Genomic DNA, 27,844 nt, shown 5'->3' with positions numbered 1-27,844 from the left:
TTAATTACTATTTGCTAACGGTGGGGGAAGAAAAATAGGCTTCTGGACAAAGAAAAAAAGTTTTTATTTAATACAAATCAAATGAAATTCAAACGAAAGTCACGTCATAACAAGTGGTGCAACACGAAGCTTCACACTGTTATAGGAAGAACGTAAAACAGCAAAATGGAGCTTCTGTAAAGCACTTCCTCTTAAACTGAGGAAAGCACAATTTGATCAGATCTGACAAGCCTCTGTCATTTTCATATTATTCATATTTTACAAATACATGCCAAAAATGAGTAAAGAGTTTTGGAGCCAGGATTCAAATAACTTTGTTTGGTGAAGTAGCAGTGACCATATCAAGCCAATCATTGTATATACACACACTTATGCATGGATTTATTTACATTATTTATATCAAGGCCAGTAATACCAATGTAGAAAACCTTAATATGCATGTTTTAGTTTAAAATTGTGCTTAAATGATTAGTTAATAGATCCATTAGTTAGGAGTGCTTTTACATTATTTCTGAATGCCTGAAACGGGTGATTCTTAAACAACCATTTTGGAAATGATTACCACTTACAGCCAGTGTATTTATTAAGTGAGCAAATCTGAATGCATATTCTCTGCTTCACACTCACCTTGTAAATTTATAACACTTTTTTTTTTTTTTTTTACAATATGGCAAAAACGTGTAGTAAGTGCTTTTGTGTTCCTCTCAAATGGATTATGTATAATGTTTTAAATTAAATTAACATTTTTGTTTGTTTGTTTTTGATTGGTTAACAATAAGTGTAAACCAAACAAAATGGTTTGATTGGTGTTTGTCAGCCATTGGGTAAGAGGTGCAGTACACACTTGGACAGAGCGCCAGTCTATTGAAGGGGTTATGACCTGAACAGTGATGAATAAAAGCCACAATACATATTCAGAAGACAAGTTCAGTAATTACTAAAACAACGAAAAGCGAACAATTAACTTTGAAAAAGCTTACAGCACTGTCCAAAAGTCTTGAGATACACCTCAATTTAAAAAGTATTTTGCTTTCAAGAAGCCAGACGTTCTGGTAGCAGGGTCTTGATCAATAGTTCTCCAGGCTTTCTGAAGGTCTTTCAAAGTTTTTCTTTGGACATTGGCTGTTGTTTCATTCCAGTCGTAGTACCTGACATTTTCAGAGAAACATCCATCAGATTTTTATCCACTATGCCAGCGGTCCCCAAACGCAGTCGTTTGGTACCGAGCCAACATCCAAAGAAGAGCTTTGAATGTCCTTCAAGAGGCCTGGAGAACTATTCCTGAAGGCTACTTTAAGAAATGACAAGAAAGCTTTCCGTTGTCATACCAAATATTAACTTCACACCTCACTAGAATTATGCAAACTCAGTATTTGATTACATATTGTACGTCCACGTATACTTGGACATGTTTAAAAATAAAAAATGTTTCCGATTTGTCTCGCAAAATACAAAGAAATATTGGCTGGCTCAAGACTTTTCCACATTACTGTATATGCTACAAAAAAAAAACAAAAAAACAAGCTTGTATCACAGTTATCAGTGAATACACTTTGAATAGAAATATCCTTTTCCCCGACGGCCTCTTTTTTCCTTTGGTCTGCAAAAAAAATAAAGAGAGAGAGTGAGAAAAAAGAAACAGAGCAATGAAAACAGTGCATCCTTTCCCACAGTCACGTGTTCTGCAATCACCTGCTTTTTCCACTTGTAACTTCTGCTTTGGCCAAGTTTATGTGGCCTTTGACATGACCTTTGATCCCTATGGAGAACCATCTGTTTGAGGGAAAGGATGACTGACATAATGCTAACTCTACATCTATTGCTGTGTTTTATGGTTAACTAGTAAGTGTTTAAACAGAAACAAACCAAGTGACAACAGCACTGCAGGGCTCATTTTTAGAGTTTTTACAAATCTTTGTCCAAATAATGAGCTGACTTTTAATTTTTATAAAAGGTATTTTCAGAATCTTTACTTGAATACATCAATTTTCAAATTATGTACGGAAGCTTCAAAAGAACAATTAAAAAATTGGTTTAAACAAGAACCGTGACTACTCGAACAAAACAAATTTAAATACATCAACTTTACTTTTCTCTTCTGATAATAACCATCCATTCAAAATCCCATTTGTATAATTGCTGCTCATTGACTCTCATGATACCTCACCCACACAATTAACAGCTGAAAAGGTTACACCATGTGTCATGACCTTAAGTTGTGTGTTTTTTGTGAAGTTTTTATTAGGACTACTGACTTATACAGACTTGCACAAAAATACCTGGATGATAAAATGCTTCAGACCTGACAGATTGATTAGTCTAAGGTTAACTTTCCTGAACCAAGAGAAACGGTGCTCACAGAGGAACATGATGGCGATTTATAGTTTACCTGTAAATAATCACAACATCACCTCATATAATGACAAAAAATATTACAATCTGTGGCTTTGAGGTTCATAATCACAGAGATCTATGGACACTTACACTACGCTTTCATAAAAATAGCCTCAGACAAAGTTTCAGTTCACATCTTGCAGACTAACTGCAGCACCTTCATCTTTTGTGTATTCTGTGGCTTTTATAACACGCTGTTACTTTTAATGCAGTGCCTCCACCCAGACAACATAATCAGCGAGTCAAAGTAATAGTAATCTTAATATCATTACTCATGGAAGAATACACACACATTCAATGACTACAGTACAGGAATACGATGCGGTAAGATAAGAAACACTAATTTATCTCATATGGTAGAACTATTGAAGTTGGTGAGCTGCTCTCATAAGGTAGCTTAAAACAGCAGAAATTTTTAGTAATGTAGATTTTTAGCATCTACGAAGCTATTTAAATATATGTTTATAAAAGACAGACATCAAACATGGTTTTTGAATCAATGGTTTGAAGCCTCCAGTTTGGAATTTATGCCAGATATGATCATATTTTGGATGACAGAGTAGAGCTGGACAGTTTGCTAAGTGGCTAGCAGTTTTAGCTAATTTGATTAGCAGGGTGCAGCTGTAATTCAGTGATATTTGATGGGGTGCTAGCACAATACATGCTTAAAACACATGTACATGCAGAAAAACAAGCAAGTGCAACCTTAATGACTCTACCTCAACCTTTAAAGCTTCCCGTGACCTAAACCAAACTTAAACGTGACCTAAGTTAAGCTATAAAAACAGTAAAAATTAGACAAAGATACCATTTTTATTTATTTACCAGACTGCAAGCATGTTCATTTTTGAGTTTCAAGTTGTCATTTAAGGATCTATACGACTGCATTTGCTTCATTTTTTCACCTCTAGAAGTTAATGTTTTGCTTTTTTAGTGTTGTGGTACCAACAGTTTTACTTAGATTAGCTTAATGATTTTTTTCCCTCTTGAACACGTCTTTAGTGACTTAAACAACACCTGGGGACACGAGGAGCTGCTGCTGACTAGCGCTATAAAGGCGCGGGGTTCCTGGCTAGCTAGCATATTTGCCAGTTGGTCAATAATTAGTGCCGCTAGTAGTCGCTACACATCAAGTTTGTGGTGTGTATCCATTATAGTGAAATTATGGTTCAGTTGTAGTCGAGTGTTGGCAGCGTGTTGAAAGAAAGTGTCTGTCTTAGATGGGGCAGGTGTCAGAAGTCTGTACTATAGCCGGTCTCTACTCTTGCTTGTGGCCTGTCATGAAGAAGATTGAATTATAACCAGTGTTGGGACTGTAACGCGTTACTTAATAACGCGTTACAGTAACTACGTTATTATTGTGGTAACGAGCACGGTAACTAGTTATTATGCCAAAATCAGGAACGCGTTAGTCGTTACTGGGATTTAGATAGGGTCGTTACTCGTTACTTCGTGTGGTGGCTATCGCGGAGCTTCCACAGATTCAGTAACATTAGCAAGTGGTGGAGGCCAGCAGGTGGATGAGAGAAAGGGGACGCACAAGGAAGAGAGACCCGAGGCAGCTGCTGGTCCGAGTGTGAACTGAACTTCAGGTAAGAAGTTATGACCTGCAGTCTATCTGTGTCAGATATAACCCAAGTTTAGGTGGAGTTTATTTTCGTTATTCTGACTTTTTCGTACTGCGTACTAGCTAGCATGATGGAGTTTCTATACAGCTGGGTGGGTGCTATGATGTTAATGATGTTGAACTTTATTTTGTTCATAAGGTTAATTATTAGAGTTGCCAAAAAACGGAATCGTCTCATATTCAGAGAAAATATCACGCGTTTCGTATTGAGGTGAAAAGAAACACAGCGGATGTCGCGCTAAACAACAGCAGCACGTTTAAGCTTGATCAGCTGTTGTTAGAATTTATTTAATATTAATTTCTAGTATCAGCTGATGTTTGCAGGAGCCACAGCTGTAAAAGCTGCTGGTCATGATATCTGTTTGGTTATCTGGTGAGAGGGAAACATGAAGATGAAACCAGGAGATGTCCTTACTGAATCATCAGAGCTGAACAGGTGATGGAGAAACAGGTTTACCTTTTAGGTGACATGAATGAGTTGAAGGGAAGTTATGAACTGTTTCTGAGAGACAAATAACACCAGGATCCTTTTTTACATAGCTGACAGCTGGTAACTGTGCAGGGGCGGGTCTAGCAAAGTGTTGCCAGGGGGCCAGGTAGGGCATTAACAGGGAGAGGGGGGCACAAGGAAATACGTTTCTCTCTTATTCTCATTTAAAATGTCTAGCTTTTAAAAAATAATTATCTGAGTCTTACAACAAACGATTGTATACCATCAAAACAGTGTACATCACTGTCACAACAGCGTTTGTTTTCATTCAAAGGCTTTATGATTTTTCCCTATAATGGCGGGCTGGTCTCTAGTCAAAAGACTGGCAAAGTTATGGAGGCAACACATTAACAAGAAAATTATGAATAAAACCAAAGTTACTTTCCCTAGTAACTAGTTACTTTGAAAGTAACGAGTAACTTGAAGTAACTGAGTTACTTATGATACTAGATTACTAGTTACTAGTAATGTAACTAAGTTACTAATTTAAAGTAACTTACCCAACACTGATTATAACATACTTTTCATGCTGTCTTTTTAATGTTTTTAATCTGTGTTGGAGTTTTGTTTTCTTTTCAGCTTTTCTTCCTTTTCTGTTCTGGCCCACTCAAAATGTCAGCATTTGACAGATGCACAAGCGACACGCAGTAAGTTTTTTTACAGACTGAGCATGTTTGTGGCAGTTGAAAGCCCCTTTTTTAGGCTCCCTGTAGGCAAATACCTCCACAAATGCGCACAACCACAACATAAATTAAACATTAGTGTCTGTCAATGTAATATGCGGATTATAGTCTGCAGGTCTGCATAGATTTTAAAAGAGTCTAGTTTTTCCATTTGAATGCTTCGATATAGAAGAACTAAAAGCTTGACTCACTTCACAACATAAAAGCAAAACAAAGTTTCGACTTTTTAGGATCTGTCATGTGACCCAAGTTCACTTTAAACCGTGTGTTACTGATGAGAAACAGAGATGTAATAAAGTCACAGTGTGTTTCTGACAGTTTGACACCGCCTGAGGAATGTGAAGCTGATGCCGGAGGCGATACCAGCAGGTGGATGAATGTCCATCTGTCAGCAGGCCCTACTGATCACAGCAGCCCTGCCAACTGCTCTAAGCCCGAAGAGGAATGTTTAAAAACCAGCCCGGAGAGGACAACCAGAGAGGAAGCATTATGTTGCAGGCTTTTTGGGGGAATCGTAGGTCAGCTACATTAAGTTTTGGACATGAAAATGGTTGCATCTCTTGCCTTCATTGTTTTGGAGTAAATTTTGTTGGTCCACAGATCGGAAGATATCAGATTTGGTCCAGATAACACTCTATTTTTCCTCCATTCAGTCAGACAGGCTCACAGTGTTGATTTCTACTTCTACTTCTTTGCACCTGTAGAAATTTAATGCAGGGTTTGGAATCCCTGAAAGTCCAGCTAGTCTAAATTAGCCATAATAACTTTGATCAGTCATGTTTAACATTTGTAGAACGCTTTGGTTTGTAAATGCCAGGAAAACTTAATACATGCCCTCACCTTTGTTTTCTGCATCAGTTAATATATGTTACCATGGCAACAAGCTAAACTAAGATAATGAATATCGCAAACGTGACCTTTGGAGCATTGGTATGTCAACATCGGCAATGTGAACATGCTAACAGTCACCATATAGGTCTTAACCTAATTATAGCCTTAGACAGAGGCTAGCATGGCCACTTTCAGATTAGCTGAATTTGAACTGTATCATGTCTGAGTGTGACTGTCCCCGCCTCCCAGCAGTTACACTATTGATTGTGTCTAAAGATGCTTACATCATTCAAGATTCATGACAGCTATGCTTGAAGAAGTGACTGCTGAACAATGTGATATAGTATCCTCATCATTCCTTAATATTGAAAAGGACATGGGCAGGGATGGTCATACCAGGGGACTAGTGTACAGGGTTTATCTATGCAGGCTGAGCTGTAATGTACAGCAGCTGAATACAGCACAGAAAGTAGTGTGAAATGAATCAAAACTCTTTAATATATATCCAAGTTAACAATCTCATATGTTTTACATATATACAAAATCTCCCATGAATAATTCTGTGAATCAATTATCATGCCAAGTTCATGAACTACGTTCAGCTGCCATTGATCAAATTGCTAAAAAACTAGTAACCAGGCAGAGTAAAGGCAATACAGATACAGACTGCAAAAAACTGACCCACTGTGACACCACATTTTTAGTGACGGGCTAGTAACTCGTGTCATTCACCCAATCACACACATTCATACAGCGCTTTTACCTTATACACACTCTCACTTCCACTCTGATGAATGCATTGGAGGCAGCTCAGGGTTCAGCATCTTGCCCAAGGATACGTCAATTCACAGTAGTTCTAAGCTATTATTTCTGCTTTCTCCACAAAGTGTTTTCACTGTGCTTTCCCCACTGTCCTGTCCTTTGAGTGAAATGCAGCATGGTACACACATAAACTCCTAAATTAGTTCCTTTAAATGTTTTGTGGTTCCACTTTCAAAGCACAAAAGAAGAATCTAGAAAATGTGACACTGTGTAAAATGCTTCAAGTGTAAATAGCGAAGGTCAAGGTCAGGCATTCTTTGACAACTCTTAAAATAAAAAGATTGAGGCCAAAGGTAAAGTACAAATGAGACGTTTCCAGTATTTTTTAATTTCTATGTCTGGGAGTATGCACAAGTTCTCTTGGGTCAGTGCAATGTTAATATCATCGTCAAAGGGCCAATGCAAGGCTCTGTATTGGCGTCTGTGTGCCTGTTTGTCTGTGGACTGCACTCCCACCAGTTATGCATGCCTCCTCCAAGGAAAAGTATACAGTGGGGCAAAAAAGTATTTAGTCAGCCACCGATTGTGCAAGTTCCCCCACCTAAAATGATGACAGAGGTCAGTAATTTGCACCAGAGGTACACTTCAACTGTGAGAGACAGAATGTGAAAAAAAAATCCATGAATCCACATGGTAGGATTTGTAAAGAATTTATTCGTAAATTAGGGTGGAAAATAAGTATTTGGTCACCTCAAACAAGGAAAATCTCTGGCTCTCACAGACCTGTAATGTCTTCTGTAAGAAGCTTTTCTGTCCCCCACTCGTTACCTGTATGAATGGCACCTGTTTGAACTCATCATCTGTATAAAAGACACCTGTCCACAGCCTCAAACAGTCAGACTCCAAACGCCGCCATGGCCAAGACCAAAGAGCTTTCGAAGGACACCAGGAAAAGTATTGTAGACCTGCACCAGACTGGGAAGAGTGAATCTACAATAGGCAAGCAGCTTGGTGTGAAAAAATCAACTGTGGGAGCAATCATCAGAAAATGGAAGACATACAAGACCACTGATAATCTCCCTCGATCTGGGGCTCCACGCAAGGTCTCATCCCGTGGGGTCAAAATGATCATGAGAACGGTGAGCAAAGATCTCAGAACCACACGGGGGGACCTGGTGAATGACCTGCAGAGAGCTGGGACCAAAGTAACAAAGGTCACCATCAGTAACACACTACAACGGCAGGGAATCAAATCCCGCAGTGCCAGACGTGTTCCGCTGCTGAAGCCAGTGCATGTCCAGGCCCGTCTGAAGTTTGCCAGAGAGCACATGGATGATACAGCAGAGGATTGGGAGAATGTCATGTGGTCAGATGAAACCAAAGTAGAACGTTTTGGTATAAACTCAACTCGTCGTGTTTGGAGGAAGAAGAATACTGAGTTGCATCCCAAGAACACCATACCTACTGTGAAGCATGGGGGTGGAAACATCATGCTATGGGGCTGTTTTTCTGCCAAGGGGACAGGACGACTGATCCATGTTAAGGACAGAATGAATGGGGCCATGTATCGTGAGATTTTGAGCCAAAACCTCCTTCCATCAGTGAGAACTTTGAAGATGAAACGAGGCTGGGTCTTCCAACATGACAATGATCCAAAACACACCGCCCGGGCAACAAAGGAGTGGCTCCGTAAGAAGCATTTGAAAGTCCTGGAGTGGCCTAGCCAGTCCCCAGACCTCAACCCCATAGAAAATCTGTGGCGGGAGTTGAAAGTCCGTGTTGCTCGGCGACAGCCCCAAAACATCACTGCTCTCGAGAAGATCTGCATCGAGGAATGGGCCAAAATACCAGCTACTGTGTGTGCAAACCTGGTAAAGACCTATAGTAAACGTTTGACCTCTGTTATTGCCAACAAAGGTTATGTTACAAAGTATTGAGTTGTATTTTTGTTGTTGACCAAATACTTATTTTCCACCCTGATTTACGAATAAATTCTTTACAAATCCTACCATGTGAATTCATGGATTTTTTCTTCACATTCTGTCTCTCACAGTTGAAGTGTACCTCTGGTGCAAATTACTGACCTCTGTCATCATTTTAGGTGGGGGAACTTGCACAATCGGTGGCTGACTAAATACTTTTTTGCCCCACTGTAACAGGAGCAGCTACTTGGCTGTAGTGTCTGCAGCTGCCCTGACCTTAACAGAGCACTCACTCTCATTGTTGCTTTTGTATATTCTTCAGCAGGATTCCAGTTTAATATCATGCAGTAAAAAATAGGTGTATGATGGAGAAATACAGCTCCACTTAGAGTAGAGTGACTAGACGAATTGTTAAATGTGTGTTGGACGACTCATCGCAACGGCTGCTGCGAACACAGTTCTGCAGAGACTTGTTCAGTGACAGGCAAAGAATGTGAGCCAGTTCATTCTGACACTGAGGCCACATTATCCTTCTGCAGTCACTGTGTACCCTGTAATAAGGACTATGTGACCTATGACCTTTGTGAAGGATTTAAACCCAGAACCTCTAAAGTCAAGCAGCCAAAGAAAGAGGGTAAACTCTGTGGTTTTGTTAAAGATCGATGATGAAGTTCTACATATAAAAACACAGCACATAGTGTTAATCTGCTGTAAGTGTTGCAACGTCATGCTTTAAAGTTTTGCCCTGATTTCAGGTTGAAAAAGTCTGGATGACCTCGTCTGCGAGCCTTCTTACCAAATCAAATTATGACCTCAAAAGAGGCTCACTCCAAACAAGCACACTAAACAAAAACATGTCCCATCACTCAGTTTTGTTTAGAGCACATTTTTCTAAGAGATTTGAAAGGTGTTACAGAAAATGTCATCTCCAAAGGTCAAAGGCCAAACGCTACTGACAGATTTATCCTCTTTACATTTCATCAGGAAGAGTCAGTCACTTGTATGCCTGGAATGGTTAGTCAATGATTTGTTGACCTTGACCTCTGCTACAGGTCAGTTCCTTCCAAGCATTTTAAAGAATTCAACTAAAGCACAGTCTCATTTCCTTTAATGTCCCTAAAAACACGAGTTCAATTCCTAACTTTAGAAGCACATTTTATAGATTGTTTCTATATTGGATGCGCTAACTTGCAAACTATCATTTTCTGAAGACGATCTGAAAATAAAACTGTGAGTTGGTGATCATTGTTTGGAAGTTTGATTCAATTCTGAGCAATACTCCAGGAGAAATGGCGATTCTAGTAAATCATGGACCAAAACGAACAAACTTATGAGATAAGAAAAAAATCCAGCAAAGACCTGACACAGGACCTGAGAGACACAGCTATCATTCAGTTGATCCATTTATTGTTAATTAAAGCCTCATCACAAATGGTCCCAGTGGATGGGTAGCTGTCAGGAAGCAATGCTTAAGGAAGGGGAACTGGGAGAAAAAGCTGAGTTGTGCCAAAAAACCTCCCCACAAGACTGAAAATTAGTGGCAACTGATCTGATGGAGTGATGAATCCAAATGTGAAGTTTTTGGTTCAGTAAGTAAGGATGAGCTCAGGAGAGAGGTACAATAGTGAGTATCTACAGTCATCTGTAAAACACGATGCTGGCTCCTTCCATTGTTTGGGACTATATTTGAACCAGTGGTGTTGGGGATCTTTCAAAATTTATGGAAATATGAACAAAGAAATGTGCCATCAGATTTTAATCCACCATGTAATACCATGTTGAAAGCATCTGACTGGCAGTGGCTTTTTCAGCAAGACAATGATCCCAAACACTGCCAATGCAGTAAAAGCATACCTGGATAGAAAAACACACAATGGAACATTTATCAGTCACGGATTGGCCTCCCCAGACCCGGCATCTCAACATGAATAAAGAGTGTGGGATCATCTCGACAGAGAACAGAACAAAAATCAGCCAACATCCAAAGAAGAGCTTTGAATGTCCTTCAAGAAGCCTGGAGAACTATTCCTGAAGACAACTTAAAGAAATTAGAAGAAAGATCACCCGAGAGAGTTCAGGCTGTGTTGAAGAATAAAAATTGCTACAATTGTACAAACTCTGTTTTTGCCTTAACATACTGTATTTCCATCCATTTTTGCACACGTTCCAATAACTCACTCTGACTATTTCCCATTTTCCGAGCAAAATATAAAGAAATGAGTGATTCAAAACTTTTGCACAGTAATGTAAATCTGATATAGTAATTGATTTAAGAATATTTTGGCGATCGTGAGAGACTTTGATATAGATGACCATTTACTTATGATTTAGCAAGACTATAATTAAACAAAAAGAAAATCCCCTGCTCTGTGATCAGTCCATCCATCCACTAATGCTCATTTACTGCTATTTTAATCCATTATGTTATGCAGATACGATCAACCCTTACAGACATTTAGACGATGAATGTATTTTACCACAAGATACTTTAAACATGCCTTCTTAAATCGCATAAACTCAATGCTCCTGAAACTTCTCTCATCTCATAATAAATCATTGCAGTAAAACCGTTCACTCCACCATTCTCTCAAAGCTGCATGCACAGGATCATTCTGCAAACGCAGTGCAAATAACACAGGTGTAATTGCTGTCTTGTGACTTTGCAGTTGAAAAGTTTTAGCAAAAACTTGGTGCTTAGCAGCACAACGTGTAGGGAAAAAGGGGCTGATCCAGCCTCCGCCAGCTGTTTCTTTCTTTCTTCACTGTTTCTGCAGTGTGAAGGGCTTGTCGGTGTTTTCCAGCAGTCCCTCCCTTCTGCAAAGCTTCCCAGGTGTAACGGCTGACCTGCCAGATTGAACCACATCAAACCTCACGAGCAGGAAGCTTTCCTTCACTGTTATTACTGAGATAAAGACCCTGTGTTCAGCACTGCGCTATTGTCATCCAGCCCGCCACAAATTTATGTTTATATGTCTCCCAAGAAAATTGTAAGAAAATAGAGACAGCTTCTAAAAAAAACAGAAAAAAGTTTGTATTAATATTTTTATTTTCTTTTGTACTGTTTGTGTTACTTTGTGTTCCACACACAAAAGCTCAAGAAAGGCAAACCACCATCTTCAGCCACAGATCTTCATCTCTCTTCATCTCTTTGACCTGTTTCTACACCACCTTTCCAGTAAGTGCCTCTGCTGCTTCCCGCTAACTACTAGCTTTGCTTGTCTCAAAGAGTAAAATCTGAGTCTATCCTTCTTTCACTTCTGCCTCTTCCTCACCGTGAAATATTCTTCCCAGGCGGTACCGGCAGTTTCCACCAACATTAACCATCAGACATGAAAGCTTTGCTCTGACTGGAAAATAACACAGCAAAGTCTCAGGTCTAATTATGCTGGTTTAGTTTATGACCTGGCAGCTCATGTCCATTATCTTCCCCTCCAGCCTTTAAACTTCACCTTGCTCATCACTTCCCAAACCAGGTGGGGATCAGTGCAGTCTTCACTTTTCTTTTTTCTGATGGTTCTCCAGACTGCCTGTTCTCATTCCCAGGCCAGCTAAGAGAATCACATTCGCATCATGTCTCACTCTTAACTTGTTAGGTATAAAAATGTAGTTGCTTTCTTAGAAGCCTTTCATCTCTCTTCAAGTACACCTTTAAAACGTGCTGGGTTAGAGCTGAGTACTTTTTGGATTTATGAAAAAACAAAATAAAACAGAGCATTCTGGATGAGAAACTTTTGATGTCTGCCACCTTTGTGCCTAACTATATAGACTGCTAGTGATACTAAAAACACAGCAAGTGATATTATTTGGCACATAACTGCATAAAAATCCTCCAAACTTCAAAACTTAGAGGATTAAAGATCAAGCCTTGCAAGCAGCTGGTAACATCGACCTGTCACTCGTGTGCAGATTAGGCAGTTTTAACAGGTGAGTAAGAAGAGGGAAAATTAGTAACCAAAGGTTTTTTTTAAAAATTATTTTCATGTACACTTCTACTGTACAGGTGGGTATTTTAACGTGTCTCTAAGACTGACCATTCCATGAACTGCAGTCTTTGGCACCTCTGCACAAACACATGCTAGCTGTTTGATCTATGCCATCCATTTGGACCATGAATTAAAAAGAATAATAATTACTTCTTGACATGACTAAGATAGAAAACAATGTTTTTATGTTGTATGTCATGCTTATTGTAAATGAATCCTGCAGGGTAACTTATAAAAGCAAACTTTGTCTATAAAACATAGTCATATTTGGCTTTCCTGTTATGCAGAATTTACATATTTCTAGAGACAGTTACATTGTTCCATTGCACTTTGAATAAAGTAAGGTGCTATGGATGGCACACGCTAAAGTGGTTCTGTGAGTTTTAGACTCCGTAAGCGCTTTAGTAAGTGCTTTGTTAAGCATGCTCATTACTCACTCTGAAGCCTAAAATAATGCTGATTTCAGAACACTAGACCACATCCAGCTAAGCTTCTCAGACTAATGAACACACACGGCATCAAACTGATTGCATTTATATGCTTGGTGTATTATGCAGAGTTAGAGAGCTTGCATGTATATTTTCTGGGACTGTTGTGGAGGGCTGCACTGCTGAACTGAATTCAGTATTGAACTGAATTAAGTATTAGTATGTGTCTAGTTATATGCTTTATGTCATTTTTCTATTAATATTGTTATTGACATTATTATTGTTATTACGCAGCTTTCCACAACAGTCCCAGTTTCTCATGTGACTCCTTAGGAAAATTAATTGCCCACTCCTGCCTTCAGCAATATAATTAGAGAGGCATTTCATTGGTCCAACATAGCCAGGCATATAAAAAATGAACTTCAGTTACAGGAAAAGAAAAACTAATTGCCACCACAGAGTCGAAATCCACAAACAAAGCTGCCTGCCAACTACTGAAGAAAAGATTTGTCACAGAATGTACTTTGACGTGACACTGTAGAAAAATCACAGCTGCTGTTAGCAAAATGAAAGCAGTCTCAGTCCCATTCATCATTGATAATGGGAAAACCTGCACTTTTCCTACGGACAGCACAATAAGAACGTTTTGAAATAGAGGTTTGGATGCCAATGATCAAATAGTTAACTGTAATATTGTGTAAATGCATAGCTGATTTCACAGTCATGCTGATTGCCTTCATTTTTCTTATCTTAAAGACCCACTAAACATGTGAGCAAGTATCAGAGACAGAACTAGAAGCGATTGCCTTTGCAGAAATGGACATTCCCGGCATTTCTGAAGCTGCTGTTTCTGTGAGAGCGGAAATGATCCGTGACTGAAAACGCCGAGCTCCCGAGCAGTTAGCCTCTCAGATGTGAGCTTATCATCAGCTGTTAAGAGCAGTGTGAATTCCTCAGGCCTCTGGCTGCAGCCCGGAGCATTGTTGAGCTGATAGGAAGAGAGGGTGGACTGCAGGTGCAGATGTGGGCCTTACATCCAAAGCATGTGATGATTAGACCGAGAGGATCCGTGTTACTACTCGTGTGAGAGAAGGATGTCATCCATCAGCGAAAAACAGAGCGGGAGACGTCAGATGAATAAAGGAGTGATGTCAAGCATGACTCAGAGTTTGCAGAAACACATTTTGATAGAAGTGTTTGGCTTGGGTGTGTCTCTCTGTTATTGCCTAATTGTGGAAATGATGGCGATCCAGTCAGCAGCTTGCAAAATTGACTTTGATTCAACAATCAACTTAACTAACTCGTGTATGTAATACTACTTCATGTTTCACTTATGCTCGGTTTTGGTTGCAGTTTCCCATGATGAGTATTTATAAGCCGCTGGATGTCAGGCTGTCAAGATGATTTACAATTTCAGGACTTGGACATTAGACAAATTTAGATTTTATGGTTATGGTATTTCTATTTTTAATAAGTTACTTCAGGACAGGAAGCTGTAACACTGCACGCCCGCTGGTCGTATGTGGTTGACTTTCAGCTGGTGGCGGGAGTTGTCCTTTTATTAACAGCTAAGCTGGCTGAGCGGTGGAGCAGCTGCAGCACAGCATTTGTCTTGTAGTGTTATGTAGTCTTACCAAGTTTCTGAGGAACAGCACGGTTACCAGGCTGCCACAATATCTCCCACCGGACAGTCGAGAGGAACTTCCCAGAAGATCAAATCTATTCAAAAGAAACAGAAATAGGGTGTAGCTGTGGGTGCGTTGTGGATGCACACTATCATGTCAAAAACCACTTGCTTGACGGTCAAAACTAGAGGAGAAGTCAAATCAAGGATAAAACAAGAAGCGCACACCTCTGCAGAGGCAACTCACTCTCTGGGGAGCATTTACTTTTAAGGGAATAATGCTGTATTTAGTACATATTCATTTTGTTTTCGCCTTTCTGTTTAAATGCGCTTTAAGAAGTTTGCAGTGCAGCAAAAATCAGATAAGAGCGACGTGACAGATGTTTACTTTGATTACACAAACATTATGTAGGAGTAGATATTGATTAAGTAAATAAGTGGACACGAATAACGTGAACTTAATATGTAGCATTATAATACGGTATATGTCTAACTGGCTGGCAACACTCTCTTTAAAGGTGTAACAAATTTGGGGATCAGCTTAAAAGTAAGGCAGATGTGAAATGTAAAAGTGAGGTAAAATGTGATATTTAGAATCCCCATATCCTCGTAAAACCCCGCTATTAATTTTTGTCCTCTGTTGGGGGATATGAGACTGAGACCGCTACACCAAGCACCTTTTATGCAACCTATATGACATCCTGGGCTTCCATATTTTATGGCCACAAGGAAGGTTAAGTGATACTTCTATTGCTTAGACTCAAATTTCTTCAATTTGAGGATCTTAACTTTAGTAAGAGTTCAGAAATGCACCCCATTCAAAGTGAAACTTGTATTCAGTGTCCTTTGTAGTGGATAGCGGGACTTATAGCTCACATTTTTAACCATGAGGAAGCAGAGGGCAGGATGAGGCAGAAAGGATTTTACTCAGGACGGGGAGTCAGTCTGTCAGAGAAGAAGGTGGAGGAGGGCCAGACATCAGAGCAGGAAGGTGAGTGCTCAGTTGACATATTAGCTTTTGAGGAGTCTAAGCTGGCACCGACTGTCTGTAATAATAAGAACTGTTTAATGTAGGGCTCTGAAGGTTTGGGGGGAAATACACACCAGCTCAGAGTTTGATTTCTTCTTTTATCCTGTGGATTTATGAATTTATTAATATCTATGCTAAAATGCATTAAACTGTAGGTCTTCTGTCTTTATCAATTCAGTTTCAATCATACTGGAATTGGGTTGCAAATATTTTGAAAACAGGACATTACTACCCAAAATCACCACAAAGGACGTCCTCTCATTACATTGAACAGAAAACAGGCAACCAGGTTTTAGAAAAATAAAGTCAGAGCTCACAAACAAGGGGGTGGTGCTCATCACTGAACTGAAAGTAGCATTAATACCATACTGAAACTGGGTTGATTTGTTTTTAATGACACATGAAAACAGGACAATGCTGCAGTATTTAAACTGAAAAATACTTAAACTGACAACCCATCACCTGACAGTGATGGGTTGGAGGTTAGAGTCCACTTCCACAGTTATGTACAAAATATTTCTCTGCCCCACTAAGCCATTATGTGATCAAAAAAGACCTGATGTCCAGAAGATATTAAAGACATTTTGTGAAAGTTTGACCTTATTTGACCTTGAAGAACAGGTTAGAGGTCCGAAGTAACGTGATATTAAAAATCCACATATCCATATCATTGCCCGTATGCCCATATGGTGCCAATACAAACAATGGCAGTAAAAACATAGTTTTAAATAGCTCTATACAGCATTATTATCTCTTTACCGATCAATCATACTTGATATTTTTAATCTTTTTCCAGTAATTTAAGTTGACTATACACACGGCTTTTTGTCATTTTCCAACCAATAAATTAATAATTAAGTTGACACTGAAGACCTTGATGGACTTAAGCCAAATTTGAATGGTGTCATGGTTGTTGACAGAGTGTTTTGTGTTATTTATAGTCATTGATTTCATTATTTATGATTTTCTCTTGGTGTCTGCTTCTGTGCGCCTCCAATGCTCCATGTTCCACGTTCCCTGTCTTCTCAGTCAGTGTCATGTCTGTGTCTTTGGGATTCCTGGTTCTTAGGTTTTGTCCCTTTGCCTTCCATGTTTAGTGTGTCACATCTCTAGTGTAGGGTTTGTTCTTTCTATGTTTAGTCATCTGTCTTCCCTCTCAGCCGTGTCTCGTGGTTAGTTCTCGGTCGCCGTGCTTGTCCTGTGTTTCCTGGTTTACTTTGACAGTGGGGGAGCCTATCCCAGATGCCACAGAGTAAGAAGTGGGGTACACCCTGGATACACCTCTAGTCTGTCACAGTACTCTTTAAGTGATTTTGCTTACATAAATTTATCACAAAAAGACAATTTTTAGAAGATCAGTTTGATTCGAGTTCAGCTGATCGCAAAGATCACACCTACACATGCTGTTATTCCCTATTACTTACACTATCCAACCACTAGAAGGGGCATTCTTTCACACTCATTTTAGAGAAGATCCTTTACACAATTACACTGGCTAAGAACTGTGTACACATGTCAGGCTGAAAGAAAAAGTCTTAATCTACCTTCCAATGTTTCACAGTAATCTAGATTTTCAGGGTAAATAGAGGAAGGAATTCACAATATGCACGAAAGTTCTGCTTTTGTTGTTTCTCTGTTAGACGGCAGTGTGTTGAAATGTTGCATTTTGTTGTAACTCGGATATGAACACGGAAGAGCTGAACGTTTACCCCATATAGCAGAACAGTAAGTTCGCGAGCGAGTTTGGGATTTGTTAAGACAAATCCATGAGACCTGAGTGTTTGAAGGCCTGCATCATACTCAGTGTACTATACGGGCGTTTCTGTAAACTGTATTTTAGGATTTCCGAAGGTGAAGGACCTGTGATGAATGTTTAGAGGGAACAAATGATCTAAATACCAACTTCTCGTCTGAATGAAGCCAGCGTTGTTGCTGTTGTTCTCATTTGTCTCCTTCAGGGACTCCACTGAAGTCTTGTTGGAGACAGCGGCCTCATCATCAGTTTTGACTTCCACAGTGGACTCCACAGGTGCAGGAGGCTCAGCTACATCCGCTTTGGGCTTGTCCTCAGAGCTGTCTGGAGCGGGAGCAGGAGCTGGAGTTGCAGACTCAGTGCTGGGATCAGCAACAGATTTATCAGTCTCAGCTGTAAAGGACAACAAAAGCAGAAAGCACAGCTGTTTTTTGTGGTTCTCAAGATAAAAAACAGTGATTAAAATAAATGGAAACTGAAACAATGTGGATAAGTAGAATAAACACACGGACTGAGTTTGAAAATACTGGAATGCCCCTGTATTTGTGTCATACCTTTTCGACAGAATGTTAAACTTTTGCAATAAGTTAATTGTGTGAAATTCTTGAAACATTTCTTCATTTTTTCCTTTAAATCTAGATGACATTGCAGAACCGCTGTTTGAATTATTTAGGTGCCCCATAATCACAGCATTTCCACTTAAACAGCCTGAAGTAGTTTGTCCTCAGGCATGATATTTCTTGGGCAAAAGCATTTGAGGGGGCCACCATGTTGGTAATGATGCAGCTGATTAGTGATCACTTCCTAATGAGCCACAGCCATGCAGCTGTTGGAGGCTGTGGGAAAGTAGGGCGGCCCCATTATTATCTGACCCAGTCTTAGGGAGAGGGAAAGGAGAAATTAGGGAAAGAGGAAGATGGCTGTTCTTCAAGACGTAATTGTGGAATGACTAAGCTGGCTGGTCAGTCGTTATTCGAGCCTTTGCTAAACTATTCTTCACAGGTGGATTCCTGGCATGAATCAGCCTCTAACTACTATTTCGTTTGGGTTTTAAACATGAAGCCAATGCGCAACTCTTTGCTTTTTTTTCAACTGCCACCAGGGGGCAACACATCTATTTGCAAACAACAGGTCTAACGTTCTCAGTACTTCTTCATCACCACTCTCAAAGCAAACATCACGTCTGTAGAGCTCGTTCTTGACATGAAACCATGCTGCTGCTCACTGATCATCACCTCTCTTCTTAACCTTGGCTTCAACAACTAGCTTCATGGTATGATTCTTCAGTTTTATCTTCTGTAGTGACGCAGCTCTGCACATCCATTCTCCATTCCTCAGGCATGATCTCTCCCTCCAGAACTGTGTTAAACATCCTGGTTAAACGTATCTTCATACCGTCCATCTGGACCAGCTGCCTCTTCCACTCCTCTGCAAGTCCTCTGCACTTCCTGATTCACTGTCCTCCATCCGTCGTCCTTTTTCTCTCATTTCCCTTAATTATTAGCTCCTCAAAGTACTCTTTCTCAACATACTCTCTTCACTTTTTATAAGAGTTCAATGTCTATCCTTAACCACCCTAATCTGCTGCACATCCTTTCCAGTTTGAGCTCTGCCTAGCCGATCTTTACAAGCCTTTTTCTCATTTCTGTTCAGCCCCACATACAGCTCACCATAAGCCTTTACCTTAAGAGTAAAATATAGTATAAAGTGAGGAATACCTTGTAATTGAAAAAGCTGCACATGTACAGTTCTCCGATAAAAACAAAACAAAACAAAAATTATAACTTGGTTTTTTCCTACTTGTGGAAGGCTGTCGGTCTACTGTTTACCTCAGCTGTCAATGTTGGGTGAGAAACTTTATTCACTCTGGAAAAGGACTCTAAAACTATGTGAAAGGAGTGCAATGTGAATCAGCTCACTTTTGACCATGGCAGCCATACCGAGTTGAATTGTTGCTGGGGATATTCTGAGCTGTTGGTAAGTGCTACTGTTTTAGCTACTGTTAGCCTCTGTTAGCTGTTGTTAGCTTGTGTTACCTGCTGTTTGCCAGCATTAGTGAAACCTTTGAAGTGGGTCTAAAATTGCTGGACTCCACCACTAATTAAATAAAATTTCATATGACGTGAGTATGTAACTGTTTATCAGAGGAAAGGTGAGATTTTTAGGATACTCAAGCCTAATATTAACTGACATAATGTTAGCCTATAGCCAGCTGGTGTTTTTATATAGCAAACTTGTCAGCTGTCTGGAGACAGTAAGATTACATGTCTAATCTACTGAGAATAAGAACGTGCAATAATATCTGTAATTAATTAGCATTTGTGTTAGAGCCCTGACTTCAATTCAGTAGATGAGATTTTAGGTGAGGAGGAAAAGGATCAAAAGACCTCGCCTCTAATGATAAACCATAGTTATTATGCTTAATATCTTGAGTTTAAAGTTTGAGGCACAACTTACTACATATGTGGCCGGTTTTTAGCTGCAAATATAAAATGCCATTAGTAAGAAGCGAGGAGTCATTCCTGGCCACTGAATTCAAATATGGTGGGGCAGCTTCCACAAACCACAAACCCACTGCTATGTATTTTTAATAGATTTATTATAAGTTTATGAGAATGCATCGGTTTGTTGGAAGATGTAATAACACAGTGAAATGTGAAACCTAGCTGACATGTATACCAGTCAACTAGGTTTCATTTGACCAGATTCCATTTGGCATTGTAGTTATGTTACAAAGTTACACGGGACATTTACGTAGGATTTTGGGCATAAATATTTTTTTGAGTGCAGCAAAAGCAGCTGGTTAACAGCAGCTTGGATTTGTGTTTCCATTCAAGCACAGTATTGACTTACTCACAGTACAGTACAATCACTATTTAAATATTTACATTAAAAAAAAGGGGGAAAAAAGTGCTTCTCGTCAAGTTAACACATATAGTCTGATTCTAAATGCTGAAAAATAGAAGCACGTGTGTTCGATTTTTCAGTGGGATGGCTGAAAAAAGCACCTCAAACACTTCCTGTAGATATACCAAGCTATTATACCCACATTTGAGCAAATTATTGTGCGTTTCTAGACTGATGGCAGTTTTTATACATGCTGCCTTTCAGGTCAAGGGCTGTGCAGAGTAACTTGCTATCAAACTGACCTTTGATTGGTTCATTTCAGAGAGAGCCAGGACAGTTGCTTTCCTTGCTTTTGCTGTCAATTGTGAGTAAATCCTGCCTGCTTTGATTTGATGCTTAAACACACCGACAACACGTGAGTAACTATTGCTTATTTCTGGCTTTCTGTGTGAGCGTTATTTGATCTGTATATTTGAGATGTATCCACGGTTAAAACACAGTTTTCTGTTTAAAAATGGCCACTGTACAGAGAAAAAAAGAGAAGTATTTGTGATCGGTCCAAATACAAATGATAAATAATGTTGCCAACTCACTGGCCAGAGGAGTACTCGGTCCTGATAAAAGATCATAATGGGTGATAAGAGTCAGCTTTTGTGTCATTAGTTAAATCTTTCTATATAAAATAGCTGTACAGCAATTTTGATCCTGAAGAAAAATATTAAACCCAACCAAAATAAACTGTAACAAATGCACCGTTTGAATCAGTATGCAATATTTCTGGAAGTGCAAAGCTCTCTCAGTGGTCAGCAAGACAAGACAAGTGAAAAGTCTCCTAAAAACGTCAGCCCATACCCCTTTTGCACGACACGCAGTTTGCAAAAGTCACAACAATGTGCTTATCTCAATGTGTGGCTTTAAGATGCCTGTCAATGTGAGCCGCAGTCATTATTTTCTGCTACTCAGGGTCTGTGTTAGATCTGTGTCTGTGCACCGCTCTGCACAAGATTATACACCACTCTATCTGACATGCAAGAAAATAGGCTGATCTTGAGCTACACCTCAATAGTGTGAATGCCTGTGAGGCATTCACACTATTGAGACCCTGTTTCTCTTTATCCTTTATTATTCTAGTTGCTCCATTTCTTAACTACTCCCTCAGTTTTCAGTCGATTTTCACCGTTCAAACTTTAAACTGTTCTGCTATTTCTGCTATATCTTTTGGTGATGATAACTTTTATACTTTTTCAGATATTCAGCCTTTTATGCCATTTTTTGGCCCATTTGCTAACAGGGACCACATTATCAGTGTGATCACTAGTTTTGCTTGCTGGGCTGAGCCACGTTTTAGCTCAGTGAGAGGGGCAGTCGTTCTCTGACCAGGAGGCCCGGGATCGAATCCCGCTTATGGCAACATTTTTTTCAGTTAACACTTCCACTGTTTAAACTCTTTTCCACACAAATTTCAGCTTTTCACCTCTTTTTGCAACATTTTCAGTTTTTCACTACTTTTCAGCACAAATTCCAGCTTCTTAAGCTGTTTTTAGCACAAACTTCAGCTTCTTTTCCTCTTTTCAGCAGAAAGTCTGCTGATTCCCCTCTTATCAGCAGTCGGATGCGCAGCTGCCGTGAGCTCTGGTGGCAAGGGTTCGAGTACATGTGACAGATGCTGCACATCTTCCCTGCTTACATGTAATCTGCTTTCAGCAGAGTTCAGCTTCTACACAGTGTTTTCAACAGATAGCTCTCCTTCTTCTGCTGTCTTCAGATTCCACTACACGGCATTCACACTGCATTTTTGCAGGAAATGCAACTTTTTCTAGTTTGCTTTCAAGAGGTCTTTTTTTTGCCTCATATGCTGTATTTCCATTTATGATTGTGGATTTTTCATTAAATTGCTGCACCTGTTTCCAGTAAAATACAGAAGAAGCAACGACGGGCACAAGATTTTTTACACAGTACTATGTCATAAACTACCTATATGGAAATGACATGTGTTTAGCAGGCTTCAATTTCCAAAGCCTGAAAAGGGCGTATATGCTTGTTTCCTCTCACACCGAATTCAACTATTGCCCCCCCAAAATCAACTTTGCCTTCTTCAAATTTAAAATGATTTTTTCAAGCCCTAAAATAGTAGATATAAAAAAAAAATTTAAACAAACAATGAAACTAACTTGCTGTCTTGACACCTCTTTTGCCCACAAAACCAACAGTAGCAGTTCCCTAAATGTCTGCAAGTGAGTGTACATTTCTAGTAGGTGCTACAGATTCTTGTCACAGAGATTAGACAACATTAGTATCAAACGCAGATGGCAAAATTTCATTTTTACTGTCACACGAGAGGGGGAAACAAACAAAAAGCAGACCCTTTTCACAACAACTGGGACAAGACATTGTTGGGGAAGGCAGAGAGACACGCCACAATGTCACACAAGGAGAATACTAGGATCGGACAAACTTTATTCATTTATAAGGAAACGAAAATATTAAAGCAACAACATTTTAATGAGCAAGTGCAGGACAAAAAGGGAACAATGTTGTATATAAAAGTCACAGAAGAGCAAAAGCTCATCTCCATGATTCCCTGCACAAAGGCTTAGGGATACAGCTTTCCACAACCTCAGGATTTATTTATTTATTAGATCTTGCATCTACTTGGGTAAAGGGAAACTAACCATACTCCTTGTTTCTTAACTTAGCTCCCATTTCCATCAAGTGGTGGGCTAAAGTACTGCAGGGCATCTGTTGTGGGAGCTTTTTTTAAACTAGAAAACTTTGTTAGCTGTGCACACACACATTTCAGAATACTGGAGAACTGTGTGAGTCAGACTGGTGTGTATTGCATCAGATTTTCCCTCTAAACAAACTGACTTCATTTCATATTTTAAGTTTCGTGTTAACCGTTAAGTCAACGTCTGAGTCATGTACACATAAAGATTTCACTATTTCAATATTTACAGCATCCGTGGATGTTGCTACGGTAACGTGTGAGGAGCGGTGTCACGAACAGGACTTCCTTTTTGTTCTCTTAACACATCTTAAGAAAGAGGAAGTGGCAAACACCGTTATACACTCACACCATTTTTAATCCACCAAACACATGCTGTTTATCTGAGTTTCACACACGCGGAAACCATTTTCTTTAACACATCATAACAGGAAAGGCGCTGGTGTGAAAAATTCAAAGTGAATTATTGGTACAATATCAAAAAACCGTTGTTGAAGTTGTGAGTAAAATCTGGGTTTCCTATTGTGACAAGTCAAATATTGTGAAAAAGATCCAGACAGGTTTGTTCTTACCTTTCTGCTCCTCCTGTGCTTCGGGTTTAACTTCATCTGCGCCTCCTGGCTTTGCCTCCAGTTCTTCTGGCTCTTTCGCAGTAGTTTCTGTACTTTCGAAGGTTTTCAGACCTGAAAAATATTCAGACAGGAAAAATGTTTATTTATTCAGATGGAGGAACCTGGTTCAAAAAACAGAACGATGTTATATTTAAGGCGACACATTGTCTCCAGCCAATAACTGACCATTTTGAGGTGCGGTATCAACAGGCGCCACGGTGCTGAGAGGGATGTTGACTTCATCTTGTCTGGAGGAAAAATCAACTGAGTAGCGCTGAGGAGATCCAGAACACAGGGGAACGCATTAGTGCCTTTATTTAAATGTTTTTCTTTACATGCAACACAGATCCCTGGCTTAAACTGAGCAACAAAAGCTGCAGTTATATGACCATGATACCACACATTTTGAAAAAATCTTTGGACCAAACAAGGATATCAGTTCCCCGCACACTCCCAGTCTTTATGAATAAATCGCTGTCTGTACCTACATGTTTAGCAAACAGTATGAAACCCAGTCAAACCATTCTTTGTTGGGTATTGAATGTAGAGCTTCTTTACTTACTCTTCTTCTTTTCTTTGTCACGTAACAGACAAGTAAAAATGCCACAACCACGACGATGATAATGACTAGAATGATGATACCTGAAGGAGGAAATACAATTCATGTTTAGAGTGAAGCACATCTGCCAACACTGTGGCTATGCACTGTGACCCACAGACCTCCAAGTAAAGACCTACACTCACAGGACACTTCATTAGTTACACTATGCAATCAGTGATGCCTTGATTCTCCGAGGCGTAGATTCAACAGGGTGCTGAGAACATTCCTCAGAAGTTTCTGGTCCATTCTGACATTTATACAAAGCAGGATGGATCCATGCTTTTACAGCATATTGCTGACCCTACCACCAGAACGCCACAGATCAGGTAGCATTTTTCAAATTCAGTTTTCGAGTTTTGTTGAGTTGTGCAAACTGTAACTTCACTTTCCTGTTCTTATACAACAGGAGTGGCACCTGATGGGGCCTCCTGCTGCCGTTGCCCTTCTGCTTCAAGATTTAATGTGTTGTGCATTCAGAGACGCTCTTCTGCACACCTTGTGTCGAGCACAAACTGATAGTTTGAGTTGCTTTTCCCTGCAGTCAATCTATTATCCTCTCCTTCTCCCAGAGTACTGCCGCTCACTAGATATTTTCTGTTTTTCAGATCATTCTATGTAAACCCTAGAGATGGTTGTGTGGGGAAAATCCCACCAGATCAGCAGTTGTCCCAAATACTCAATCCTGCCCCAACAATCACGTGACATTTAAAGTCACTTAAATAAAACTTTCTTCCCATTCTGACGCTCTCTTGTTCATGCACATGCCTAAATGCATTGAGTTGCTGTCATGTGATTGGCTGAGCAGATATTTGATCGATGAGCAGAAGAACAGGTGGACTTAATGAAGTGGCATGTGACTGTAGATTTACACACTAGATTTGACAGAAAGGTTCTAGCCTCTGTGAGGCACAGACATGCTGACGTATGTTTAACTCACCAGTTTTGTCAGAGCCAGCTGTCTTTGGACTGGACGTGGAACCTGTGAGATATACAAGACGCTTGTATGAAATAAAAAACCTGCCAATGAGTTGTCATAAAACGTTAGTCTATCCATAATCCAATCGAAAAACACCCACAGCTGACATTAAGGATATTCATATTCATTTGCACTTTTGTTTCAAGCAATTTCAAGCAACTCTTTCCTCTAGCTCAGGGAAACTCATTTAAGATCAAGGGCCACAAAGATGTTCAGTGGACCAAATTCGTATCTTTGCTAGGCCAATTCTGGCCTCTGGAACTTATGTTTGCCTCCATCATTCTTGTTTTATTCCTGCAGAAAATATCTGGATGTTTAGCTGCAAAACGTGCCTCGATGCAAGCACGCCAGGGTTTATCTGAGGTTTTCCACTAAAAACGGTTGCATGACGAGGCTGTGAGCTAAATGAGGAGAACTGCAAAATCGTGCGAACCTTTTCAATTGGATTGTTGCAACAACTGTTTCATCTGTTTGATCTGCAGATGAAGGGTTTATTACAATCAACACAGTTATTGGCATGCAGAGAGCTATGAATAATCATGCTGATTTTGGTAATGTAAGAAATCAGTCCCAGCTTACTCTTCGGGAATGTGCCTTTTGTGGTTTGAGATGTCACAGGACCACCCGGTGCAGGTGTGGTTTGAGGTTTTGTGGTCCTTTTAGTTTCAGTGACAGTCTGACTGCTGGGCTTTGCTCTACCTGTAGTAGCAACACTTGTTGCGCTGTTTCCTACAACAAAACAATCAAAACATTTTTTTTATGTTAAGAAAAATAAGAAACTGTGAAGTTTGGACCATTTACAAGGGTTAAAATATCTGAAAGAACTGCTTTACAGTATAGGCTTTATTGTAAAAGGAGTTCAGATAATAGCTCTCACCAGAAGATTCAGTGCTGACGTTCATTTCAGTACTTGAGTTGCTTGTCTTGATGGTAGTTTGATCATAATTGATGGTCGTGTTCATTGTGCTGGTGTTGGTAATGAAGGTGGTGGTGTTGGTGATGAAGGTGCTGGTGGTGTTGGTGATGGAGGTGTTAAGATCTGTCTCAAGTATTGTTTTGTTTGCTATGGCGGTCCCCACAACCAAACCTACACAAAAAATAAATATAATGTTCTAATAGGTCAAAACAATATATCAAACCTGATTACCTTATCATTAAATTCAGTTTCAGCATACCTTTTTTGGCCTTTCTATGCATTTCCTCTTGTCTTTCCCCAGTTCCTTTTACCCAACACGCATTAGACCCACTGTTTCAGAGTGCCTTATCATTTAACACAGTATGAAACTCACAGGTAGTACAATACACACCTATAAAACGTCCACTTTCAGCTCATAATCTTAAAAAAATACGACATATATATAGCAAGAAAATAACTTTAATACAATGCATTAACAACTTGGGAAATTACTCCCCAGATGTTACAAAAACTTTCATTTCTACACATTTCTACAGCCATATGTGAAATCGTGCACAAAAGCACTACAGCAGGATATAAGACCTAGTTCCCATTATATAAAACACACGCAGCCTTATTGAACTGAATCTTCCTGTGTGTTAAGGCAGCGTGCCTGAGAACCTTTTTATGCACACAGTGGTTTAAGTGCAACGTACAACACTCTCACATTTAATCTGCGAAAACAATGTTCTGTCAGATTATGTGATTTTATTAAATTCACATTGTAAAAATTACGATCTGAACCCAGATGGAAGAATTTCTATTGAGGGACACACCCCATTCTCATTCACACACACACACACACACACACACACACACACACACACACACACACACACACACACACATTTTTATATATATATATATATATATATATATATATATATATATATATATATATATATATATATATATATAATATCTGTATGTATAATATAATATCTGTATGTATAATATAATATAATATAATATAAACAGTCTTACCCAGCATAAAGAAGAAACTTGATGGCATTGTAAGTCTGTTGGATGGCAGCAGCAGCTGGAAAAGCCAAACAGAAATAAATATAAAGTATCCGTATTTATATGCCTCCTGTCTAAAGGTTGTGCTTTCATATGCAGCGGTTCTTCCTTAATGCTTCAGAGCATTGCATGCCTGTACAGAAAAAAGAGGATCAACCAAAACTCTGACCACATTACTTGAAATAGCGGCGTTGCTCAAACGCCGTAGACGAGAAGAAACGTTGTTGCTCTGTTGCTTCAGAGGCGACTCTCTTCGCAGACCTGCTGCCACAAAACTCTGTTTGTTCCCCATAAACCTAAAGCTGTGAACAACAAAGCAGAGTGACACCTGTTGCCGACTGTGAGCGAACATCTCACTTCAGATTTACCTCTTTAGACCTGGGAACTTATGTTTCGGTGTATTTTCTCCAAGCAGTTAACACCTGCATGTGTTATTCTGGGGAAACTGTGTGTTTCTAAATATAAGCCTTTTCACCAATTGTTCATTATTGTCACTTCTGGCTTATGCTCACTAGATGTCACTGTGACTAAGGGGATAATGCAGGAAAAAGGTGCATCTTTTCTGATGGAAGCTTAATTATG

The 27,844-nt window shown here is 39.6% G+C and overlaps 1 protein-coding gene across 2 annotated transcripts; it reads right to left on the bottom strand.

The window, feature by feature from the left end:
• Positions 1-51: 51 nt before the first annotated feature.
• Positions 52-27,388, bottom strand: LOC147327646 (uncharacterized). Of its 2 annotated transcripts, none has more exons than XR_015129872.1 (10): positions 27,227-27,388; positions 26,165-26,374; positions 25,867-26,016; positions 25,249-25,290; positions 24,273-24,352; positions 23,897-23,984; positions 23,672-23,782; positions 17,674-17,920; positions 14,755-14,839; positions 52-1,600 (listed from the first exon to the last, which is right to left on the bottom strand). XR_015129872.1 is itself a non-coding variant. In XM_086295424.1 (10 exons), the coding sequence occupies exons 1-9, from the start codon at positions 27,252-27,254 to the stop codon at positions 14,778-14,780; spliced, it is 1,014 nt and encodes a 337-aa protein (XP_086151550.1). In that variant the 5' UTR covers positions 27,255-27,388; the 3' UTR covers positions 53-1,600; positions 14,755-14,777. The 2 variants fall into 2 exon arrangements, 1 of the variants encoding a protein (XP_086151550.1); XM_086295424.1 differs by having other exon boundaries at positions 53-1,600; positions 17,678-17,920.
• Between the last annotated feature and the right edge of the window lie 456 nt (positions 27,389-27,844).

This window comes from Aulonocara sp. 'chitande type north' Nkhata Bay, linkage group LG6, assembly GCF_057382095.1.
Source record: "Aulonocara sp. 'chitande type north' Nkhata Bay isolate Kocher_YH1m ecotype deep benthic linkage group LG6, A_spYH_male_GT1.1, whole genome shotgun sequence".
In the NCBI taxonomy this organism is placed as follows: domain Eukaryota; kingdom Metazoa; phylum Chordata; class Actinopteri; order Cichliformes; family Cichlidae; genus Aulonocara; species Aulonocara sp. 'chitande type north' Nkhata Bay.
The sequence above is the reverse complement of the archived record's forward strand: the minus strand, read 5'-3'. Positions and strand labels throughout refer to the sequence as shown.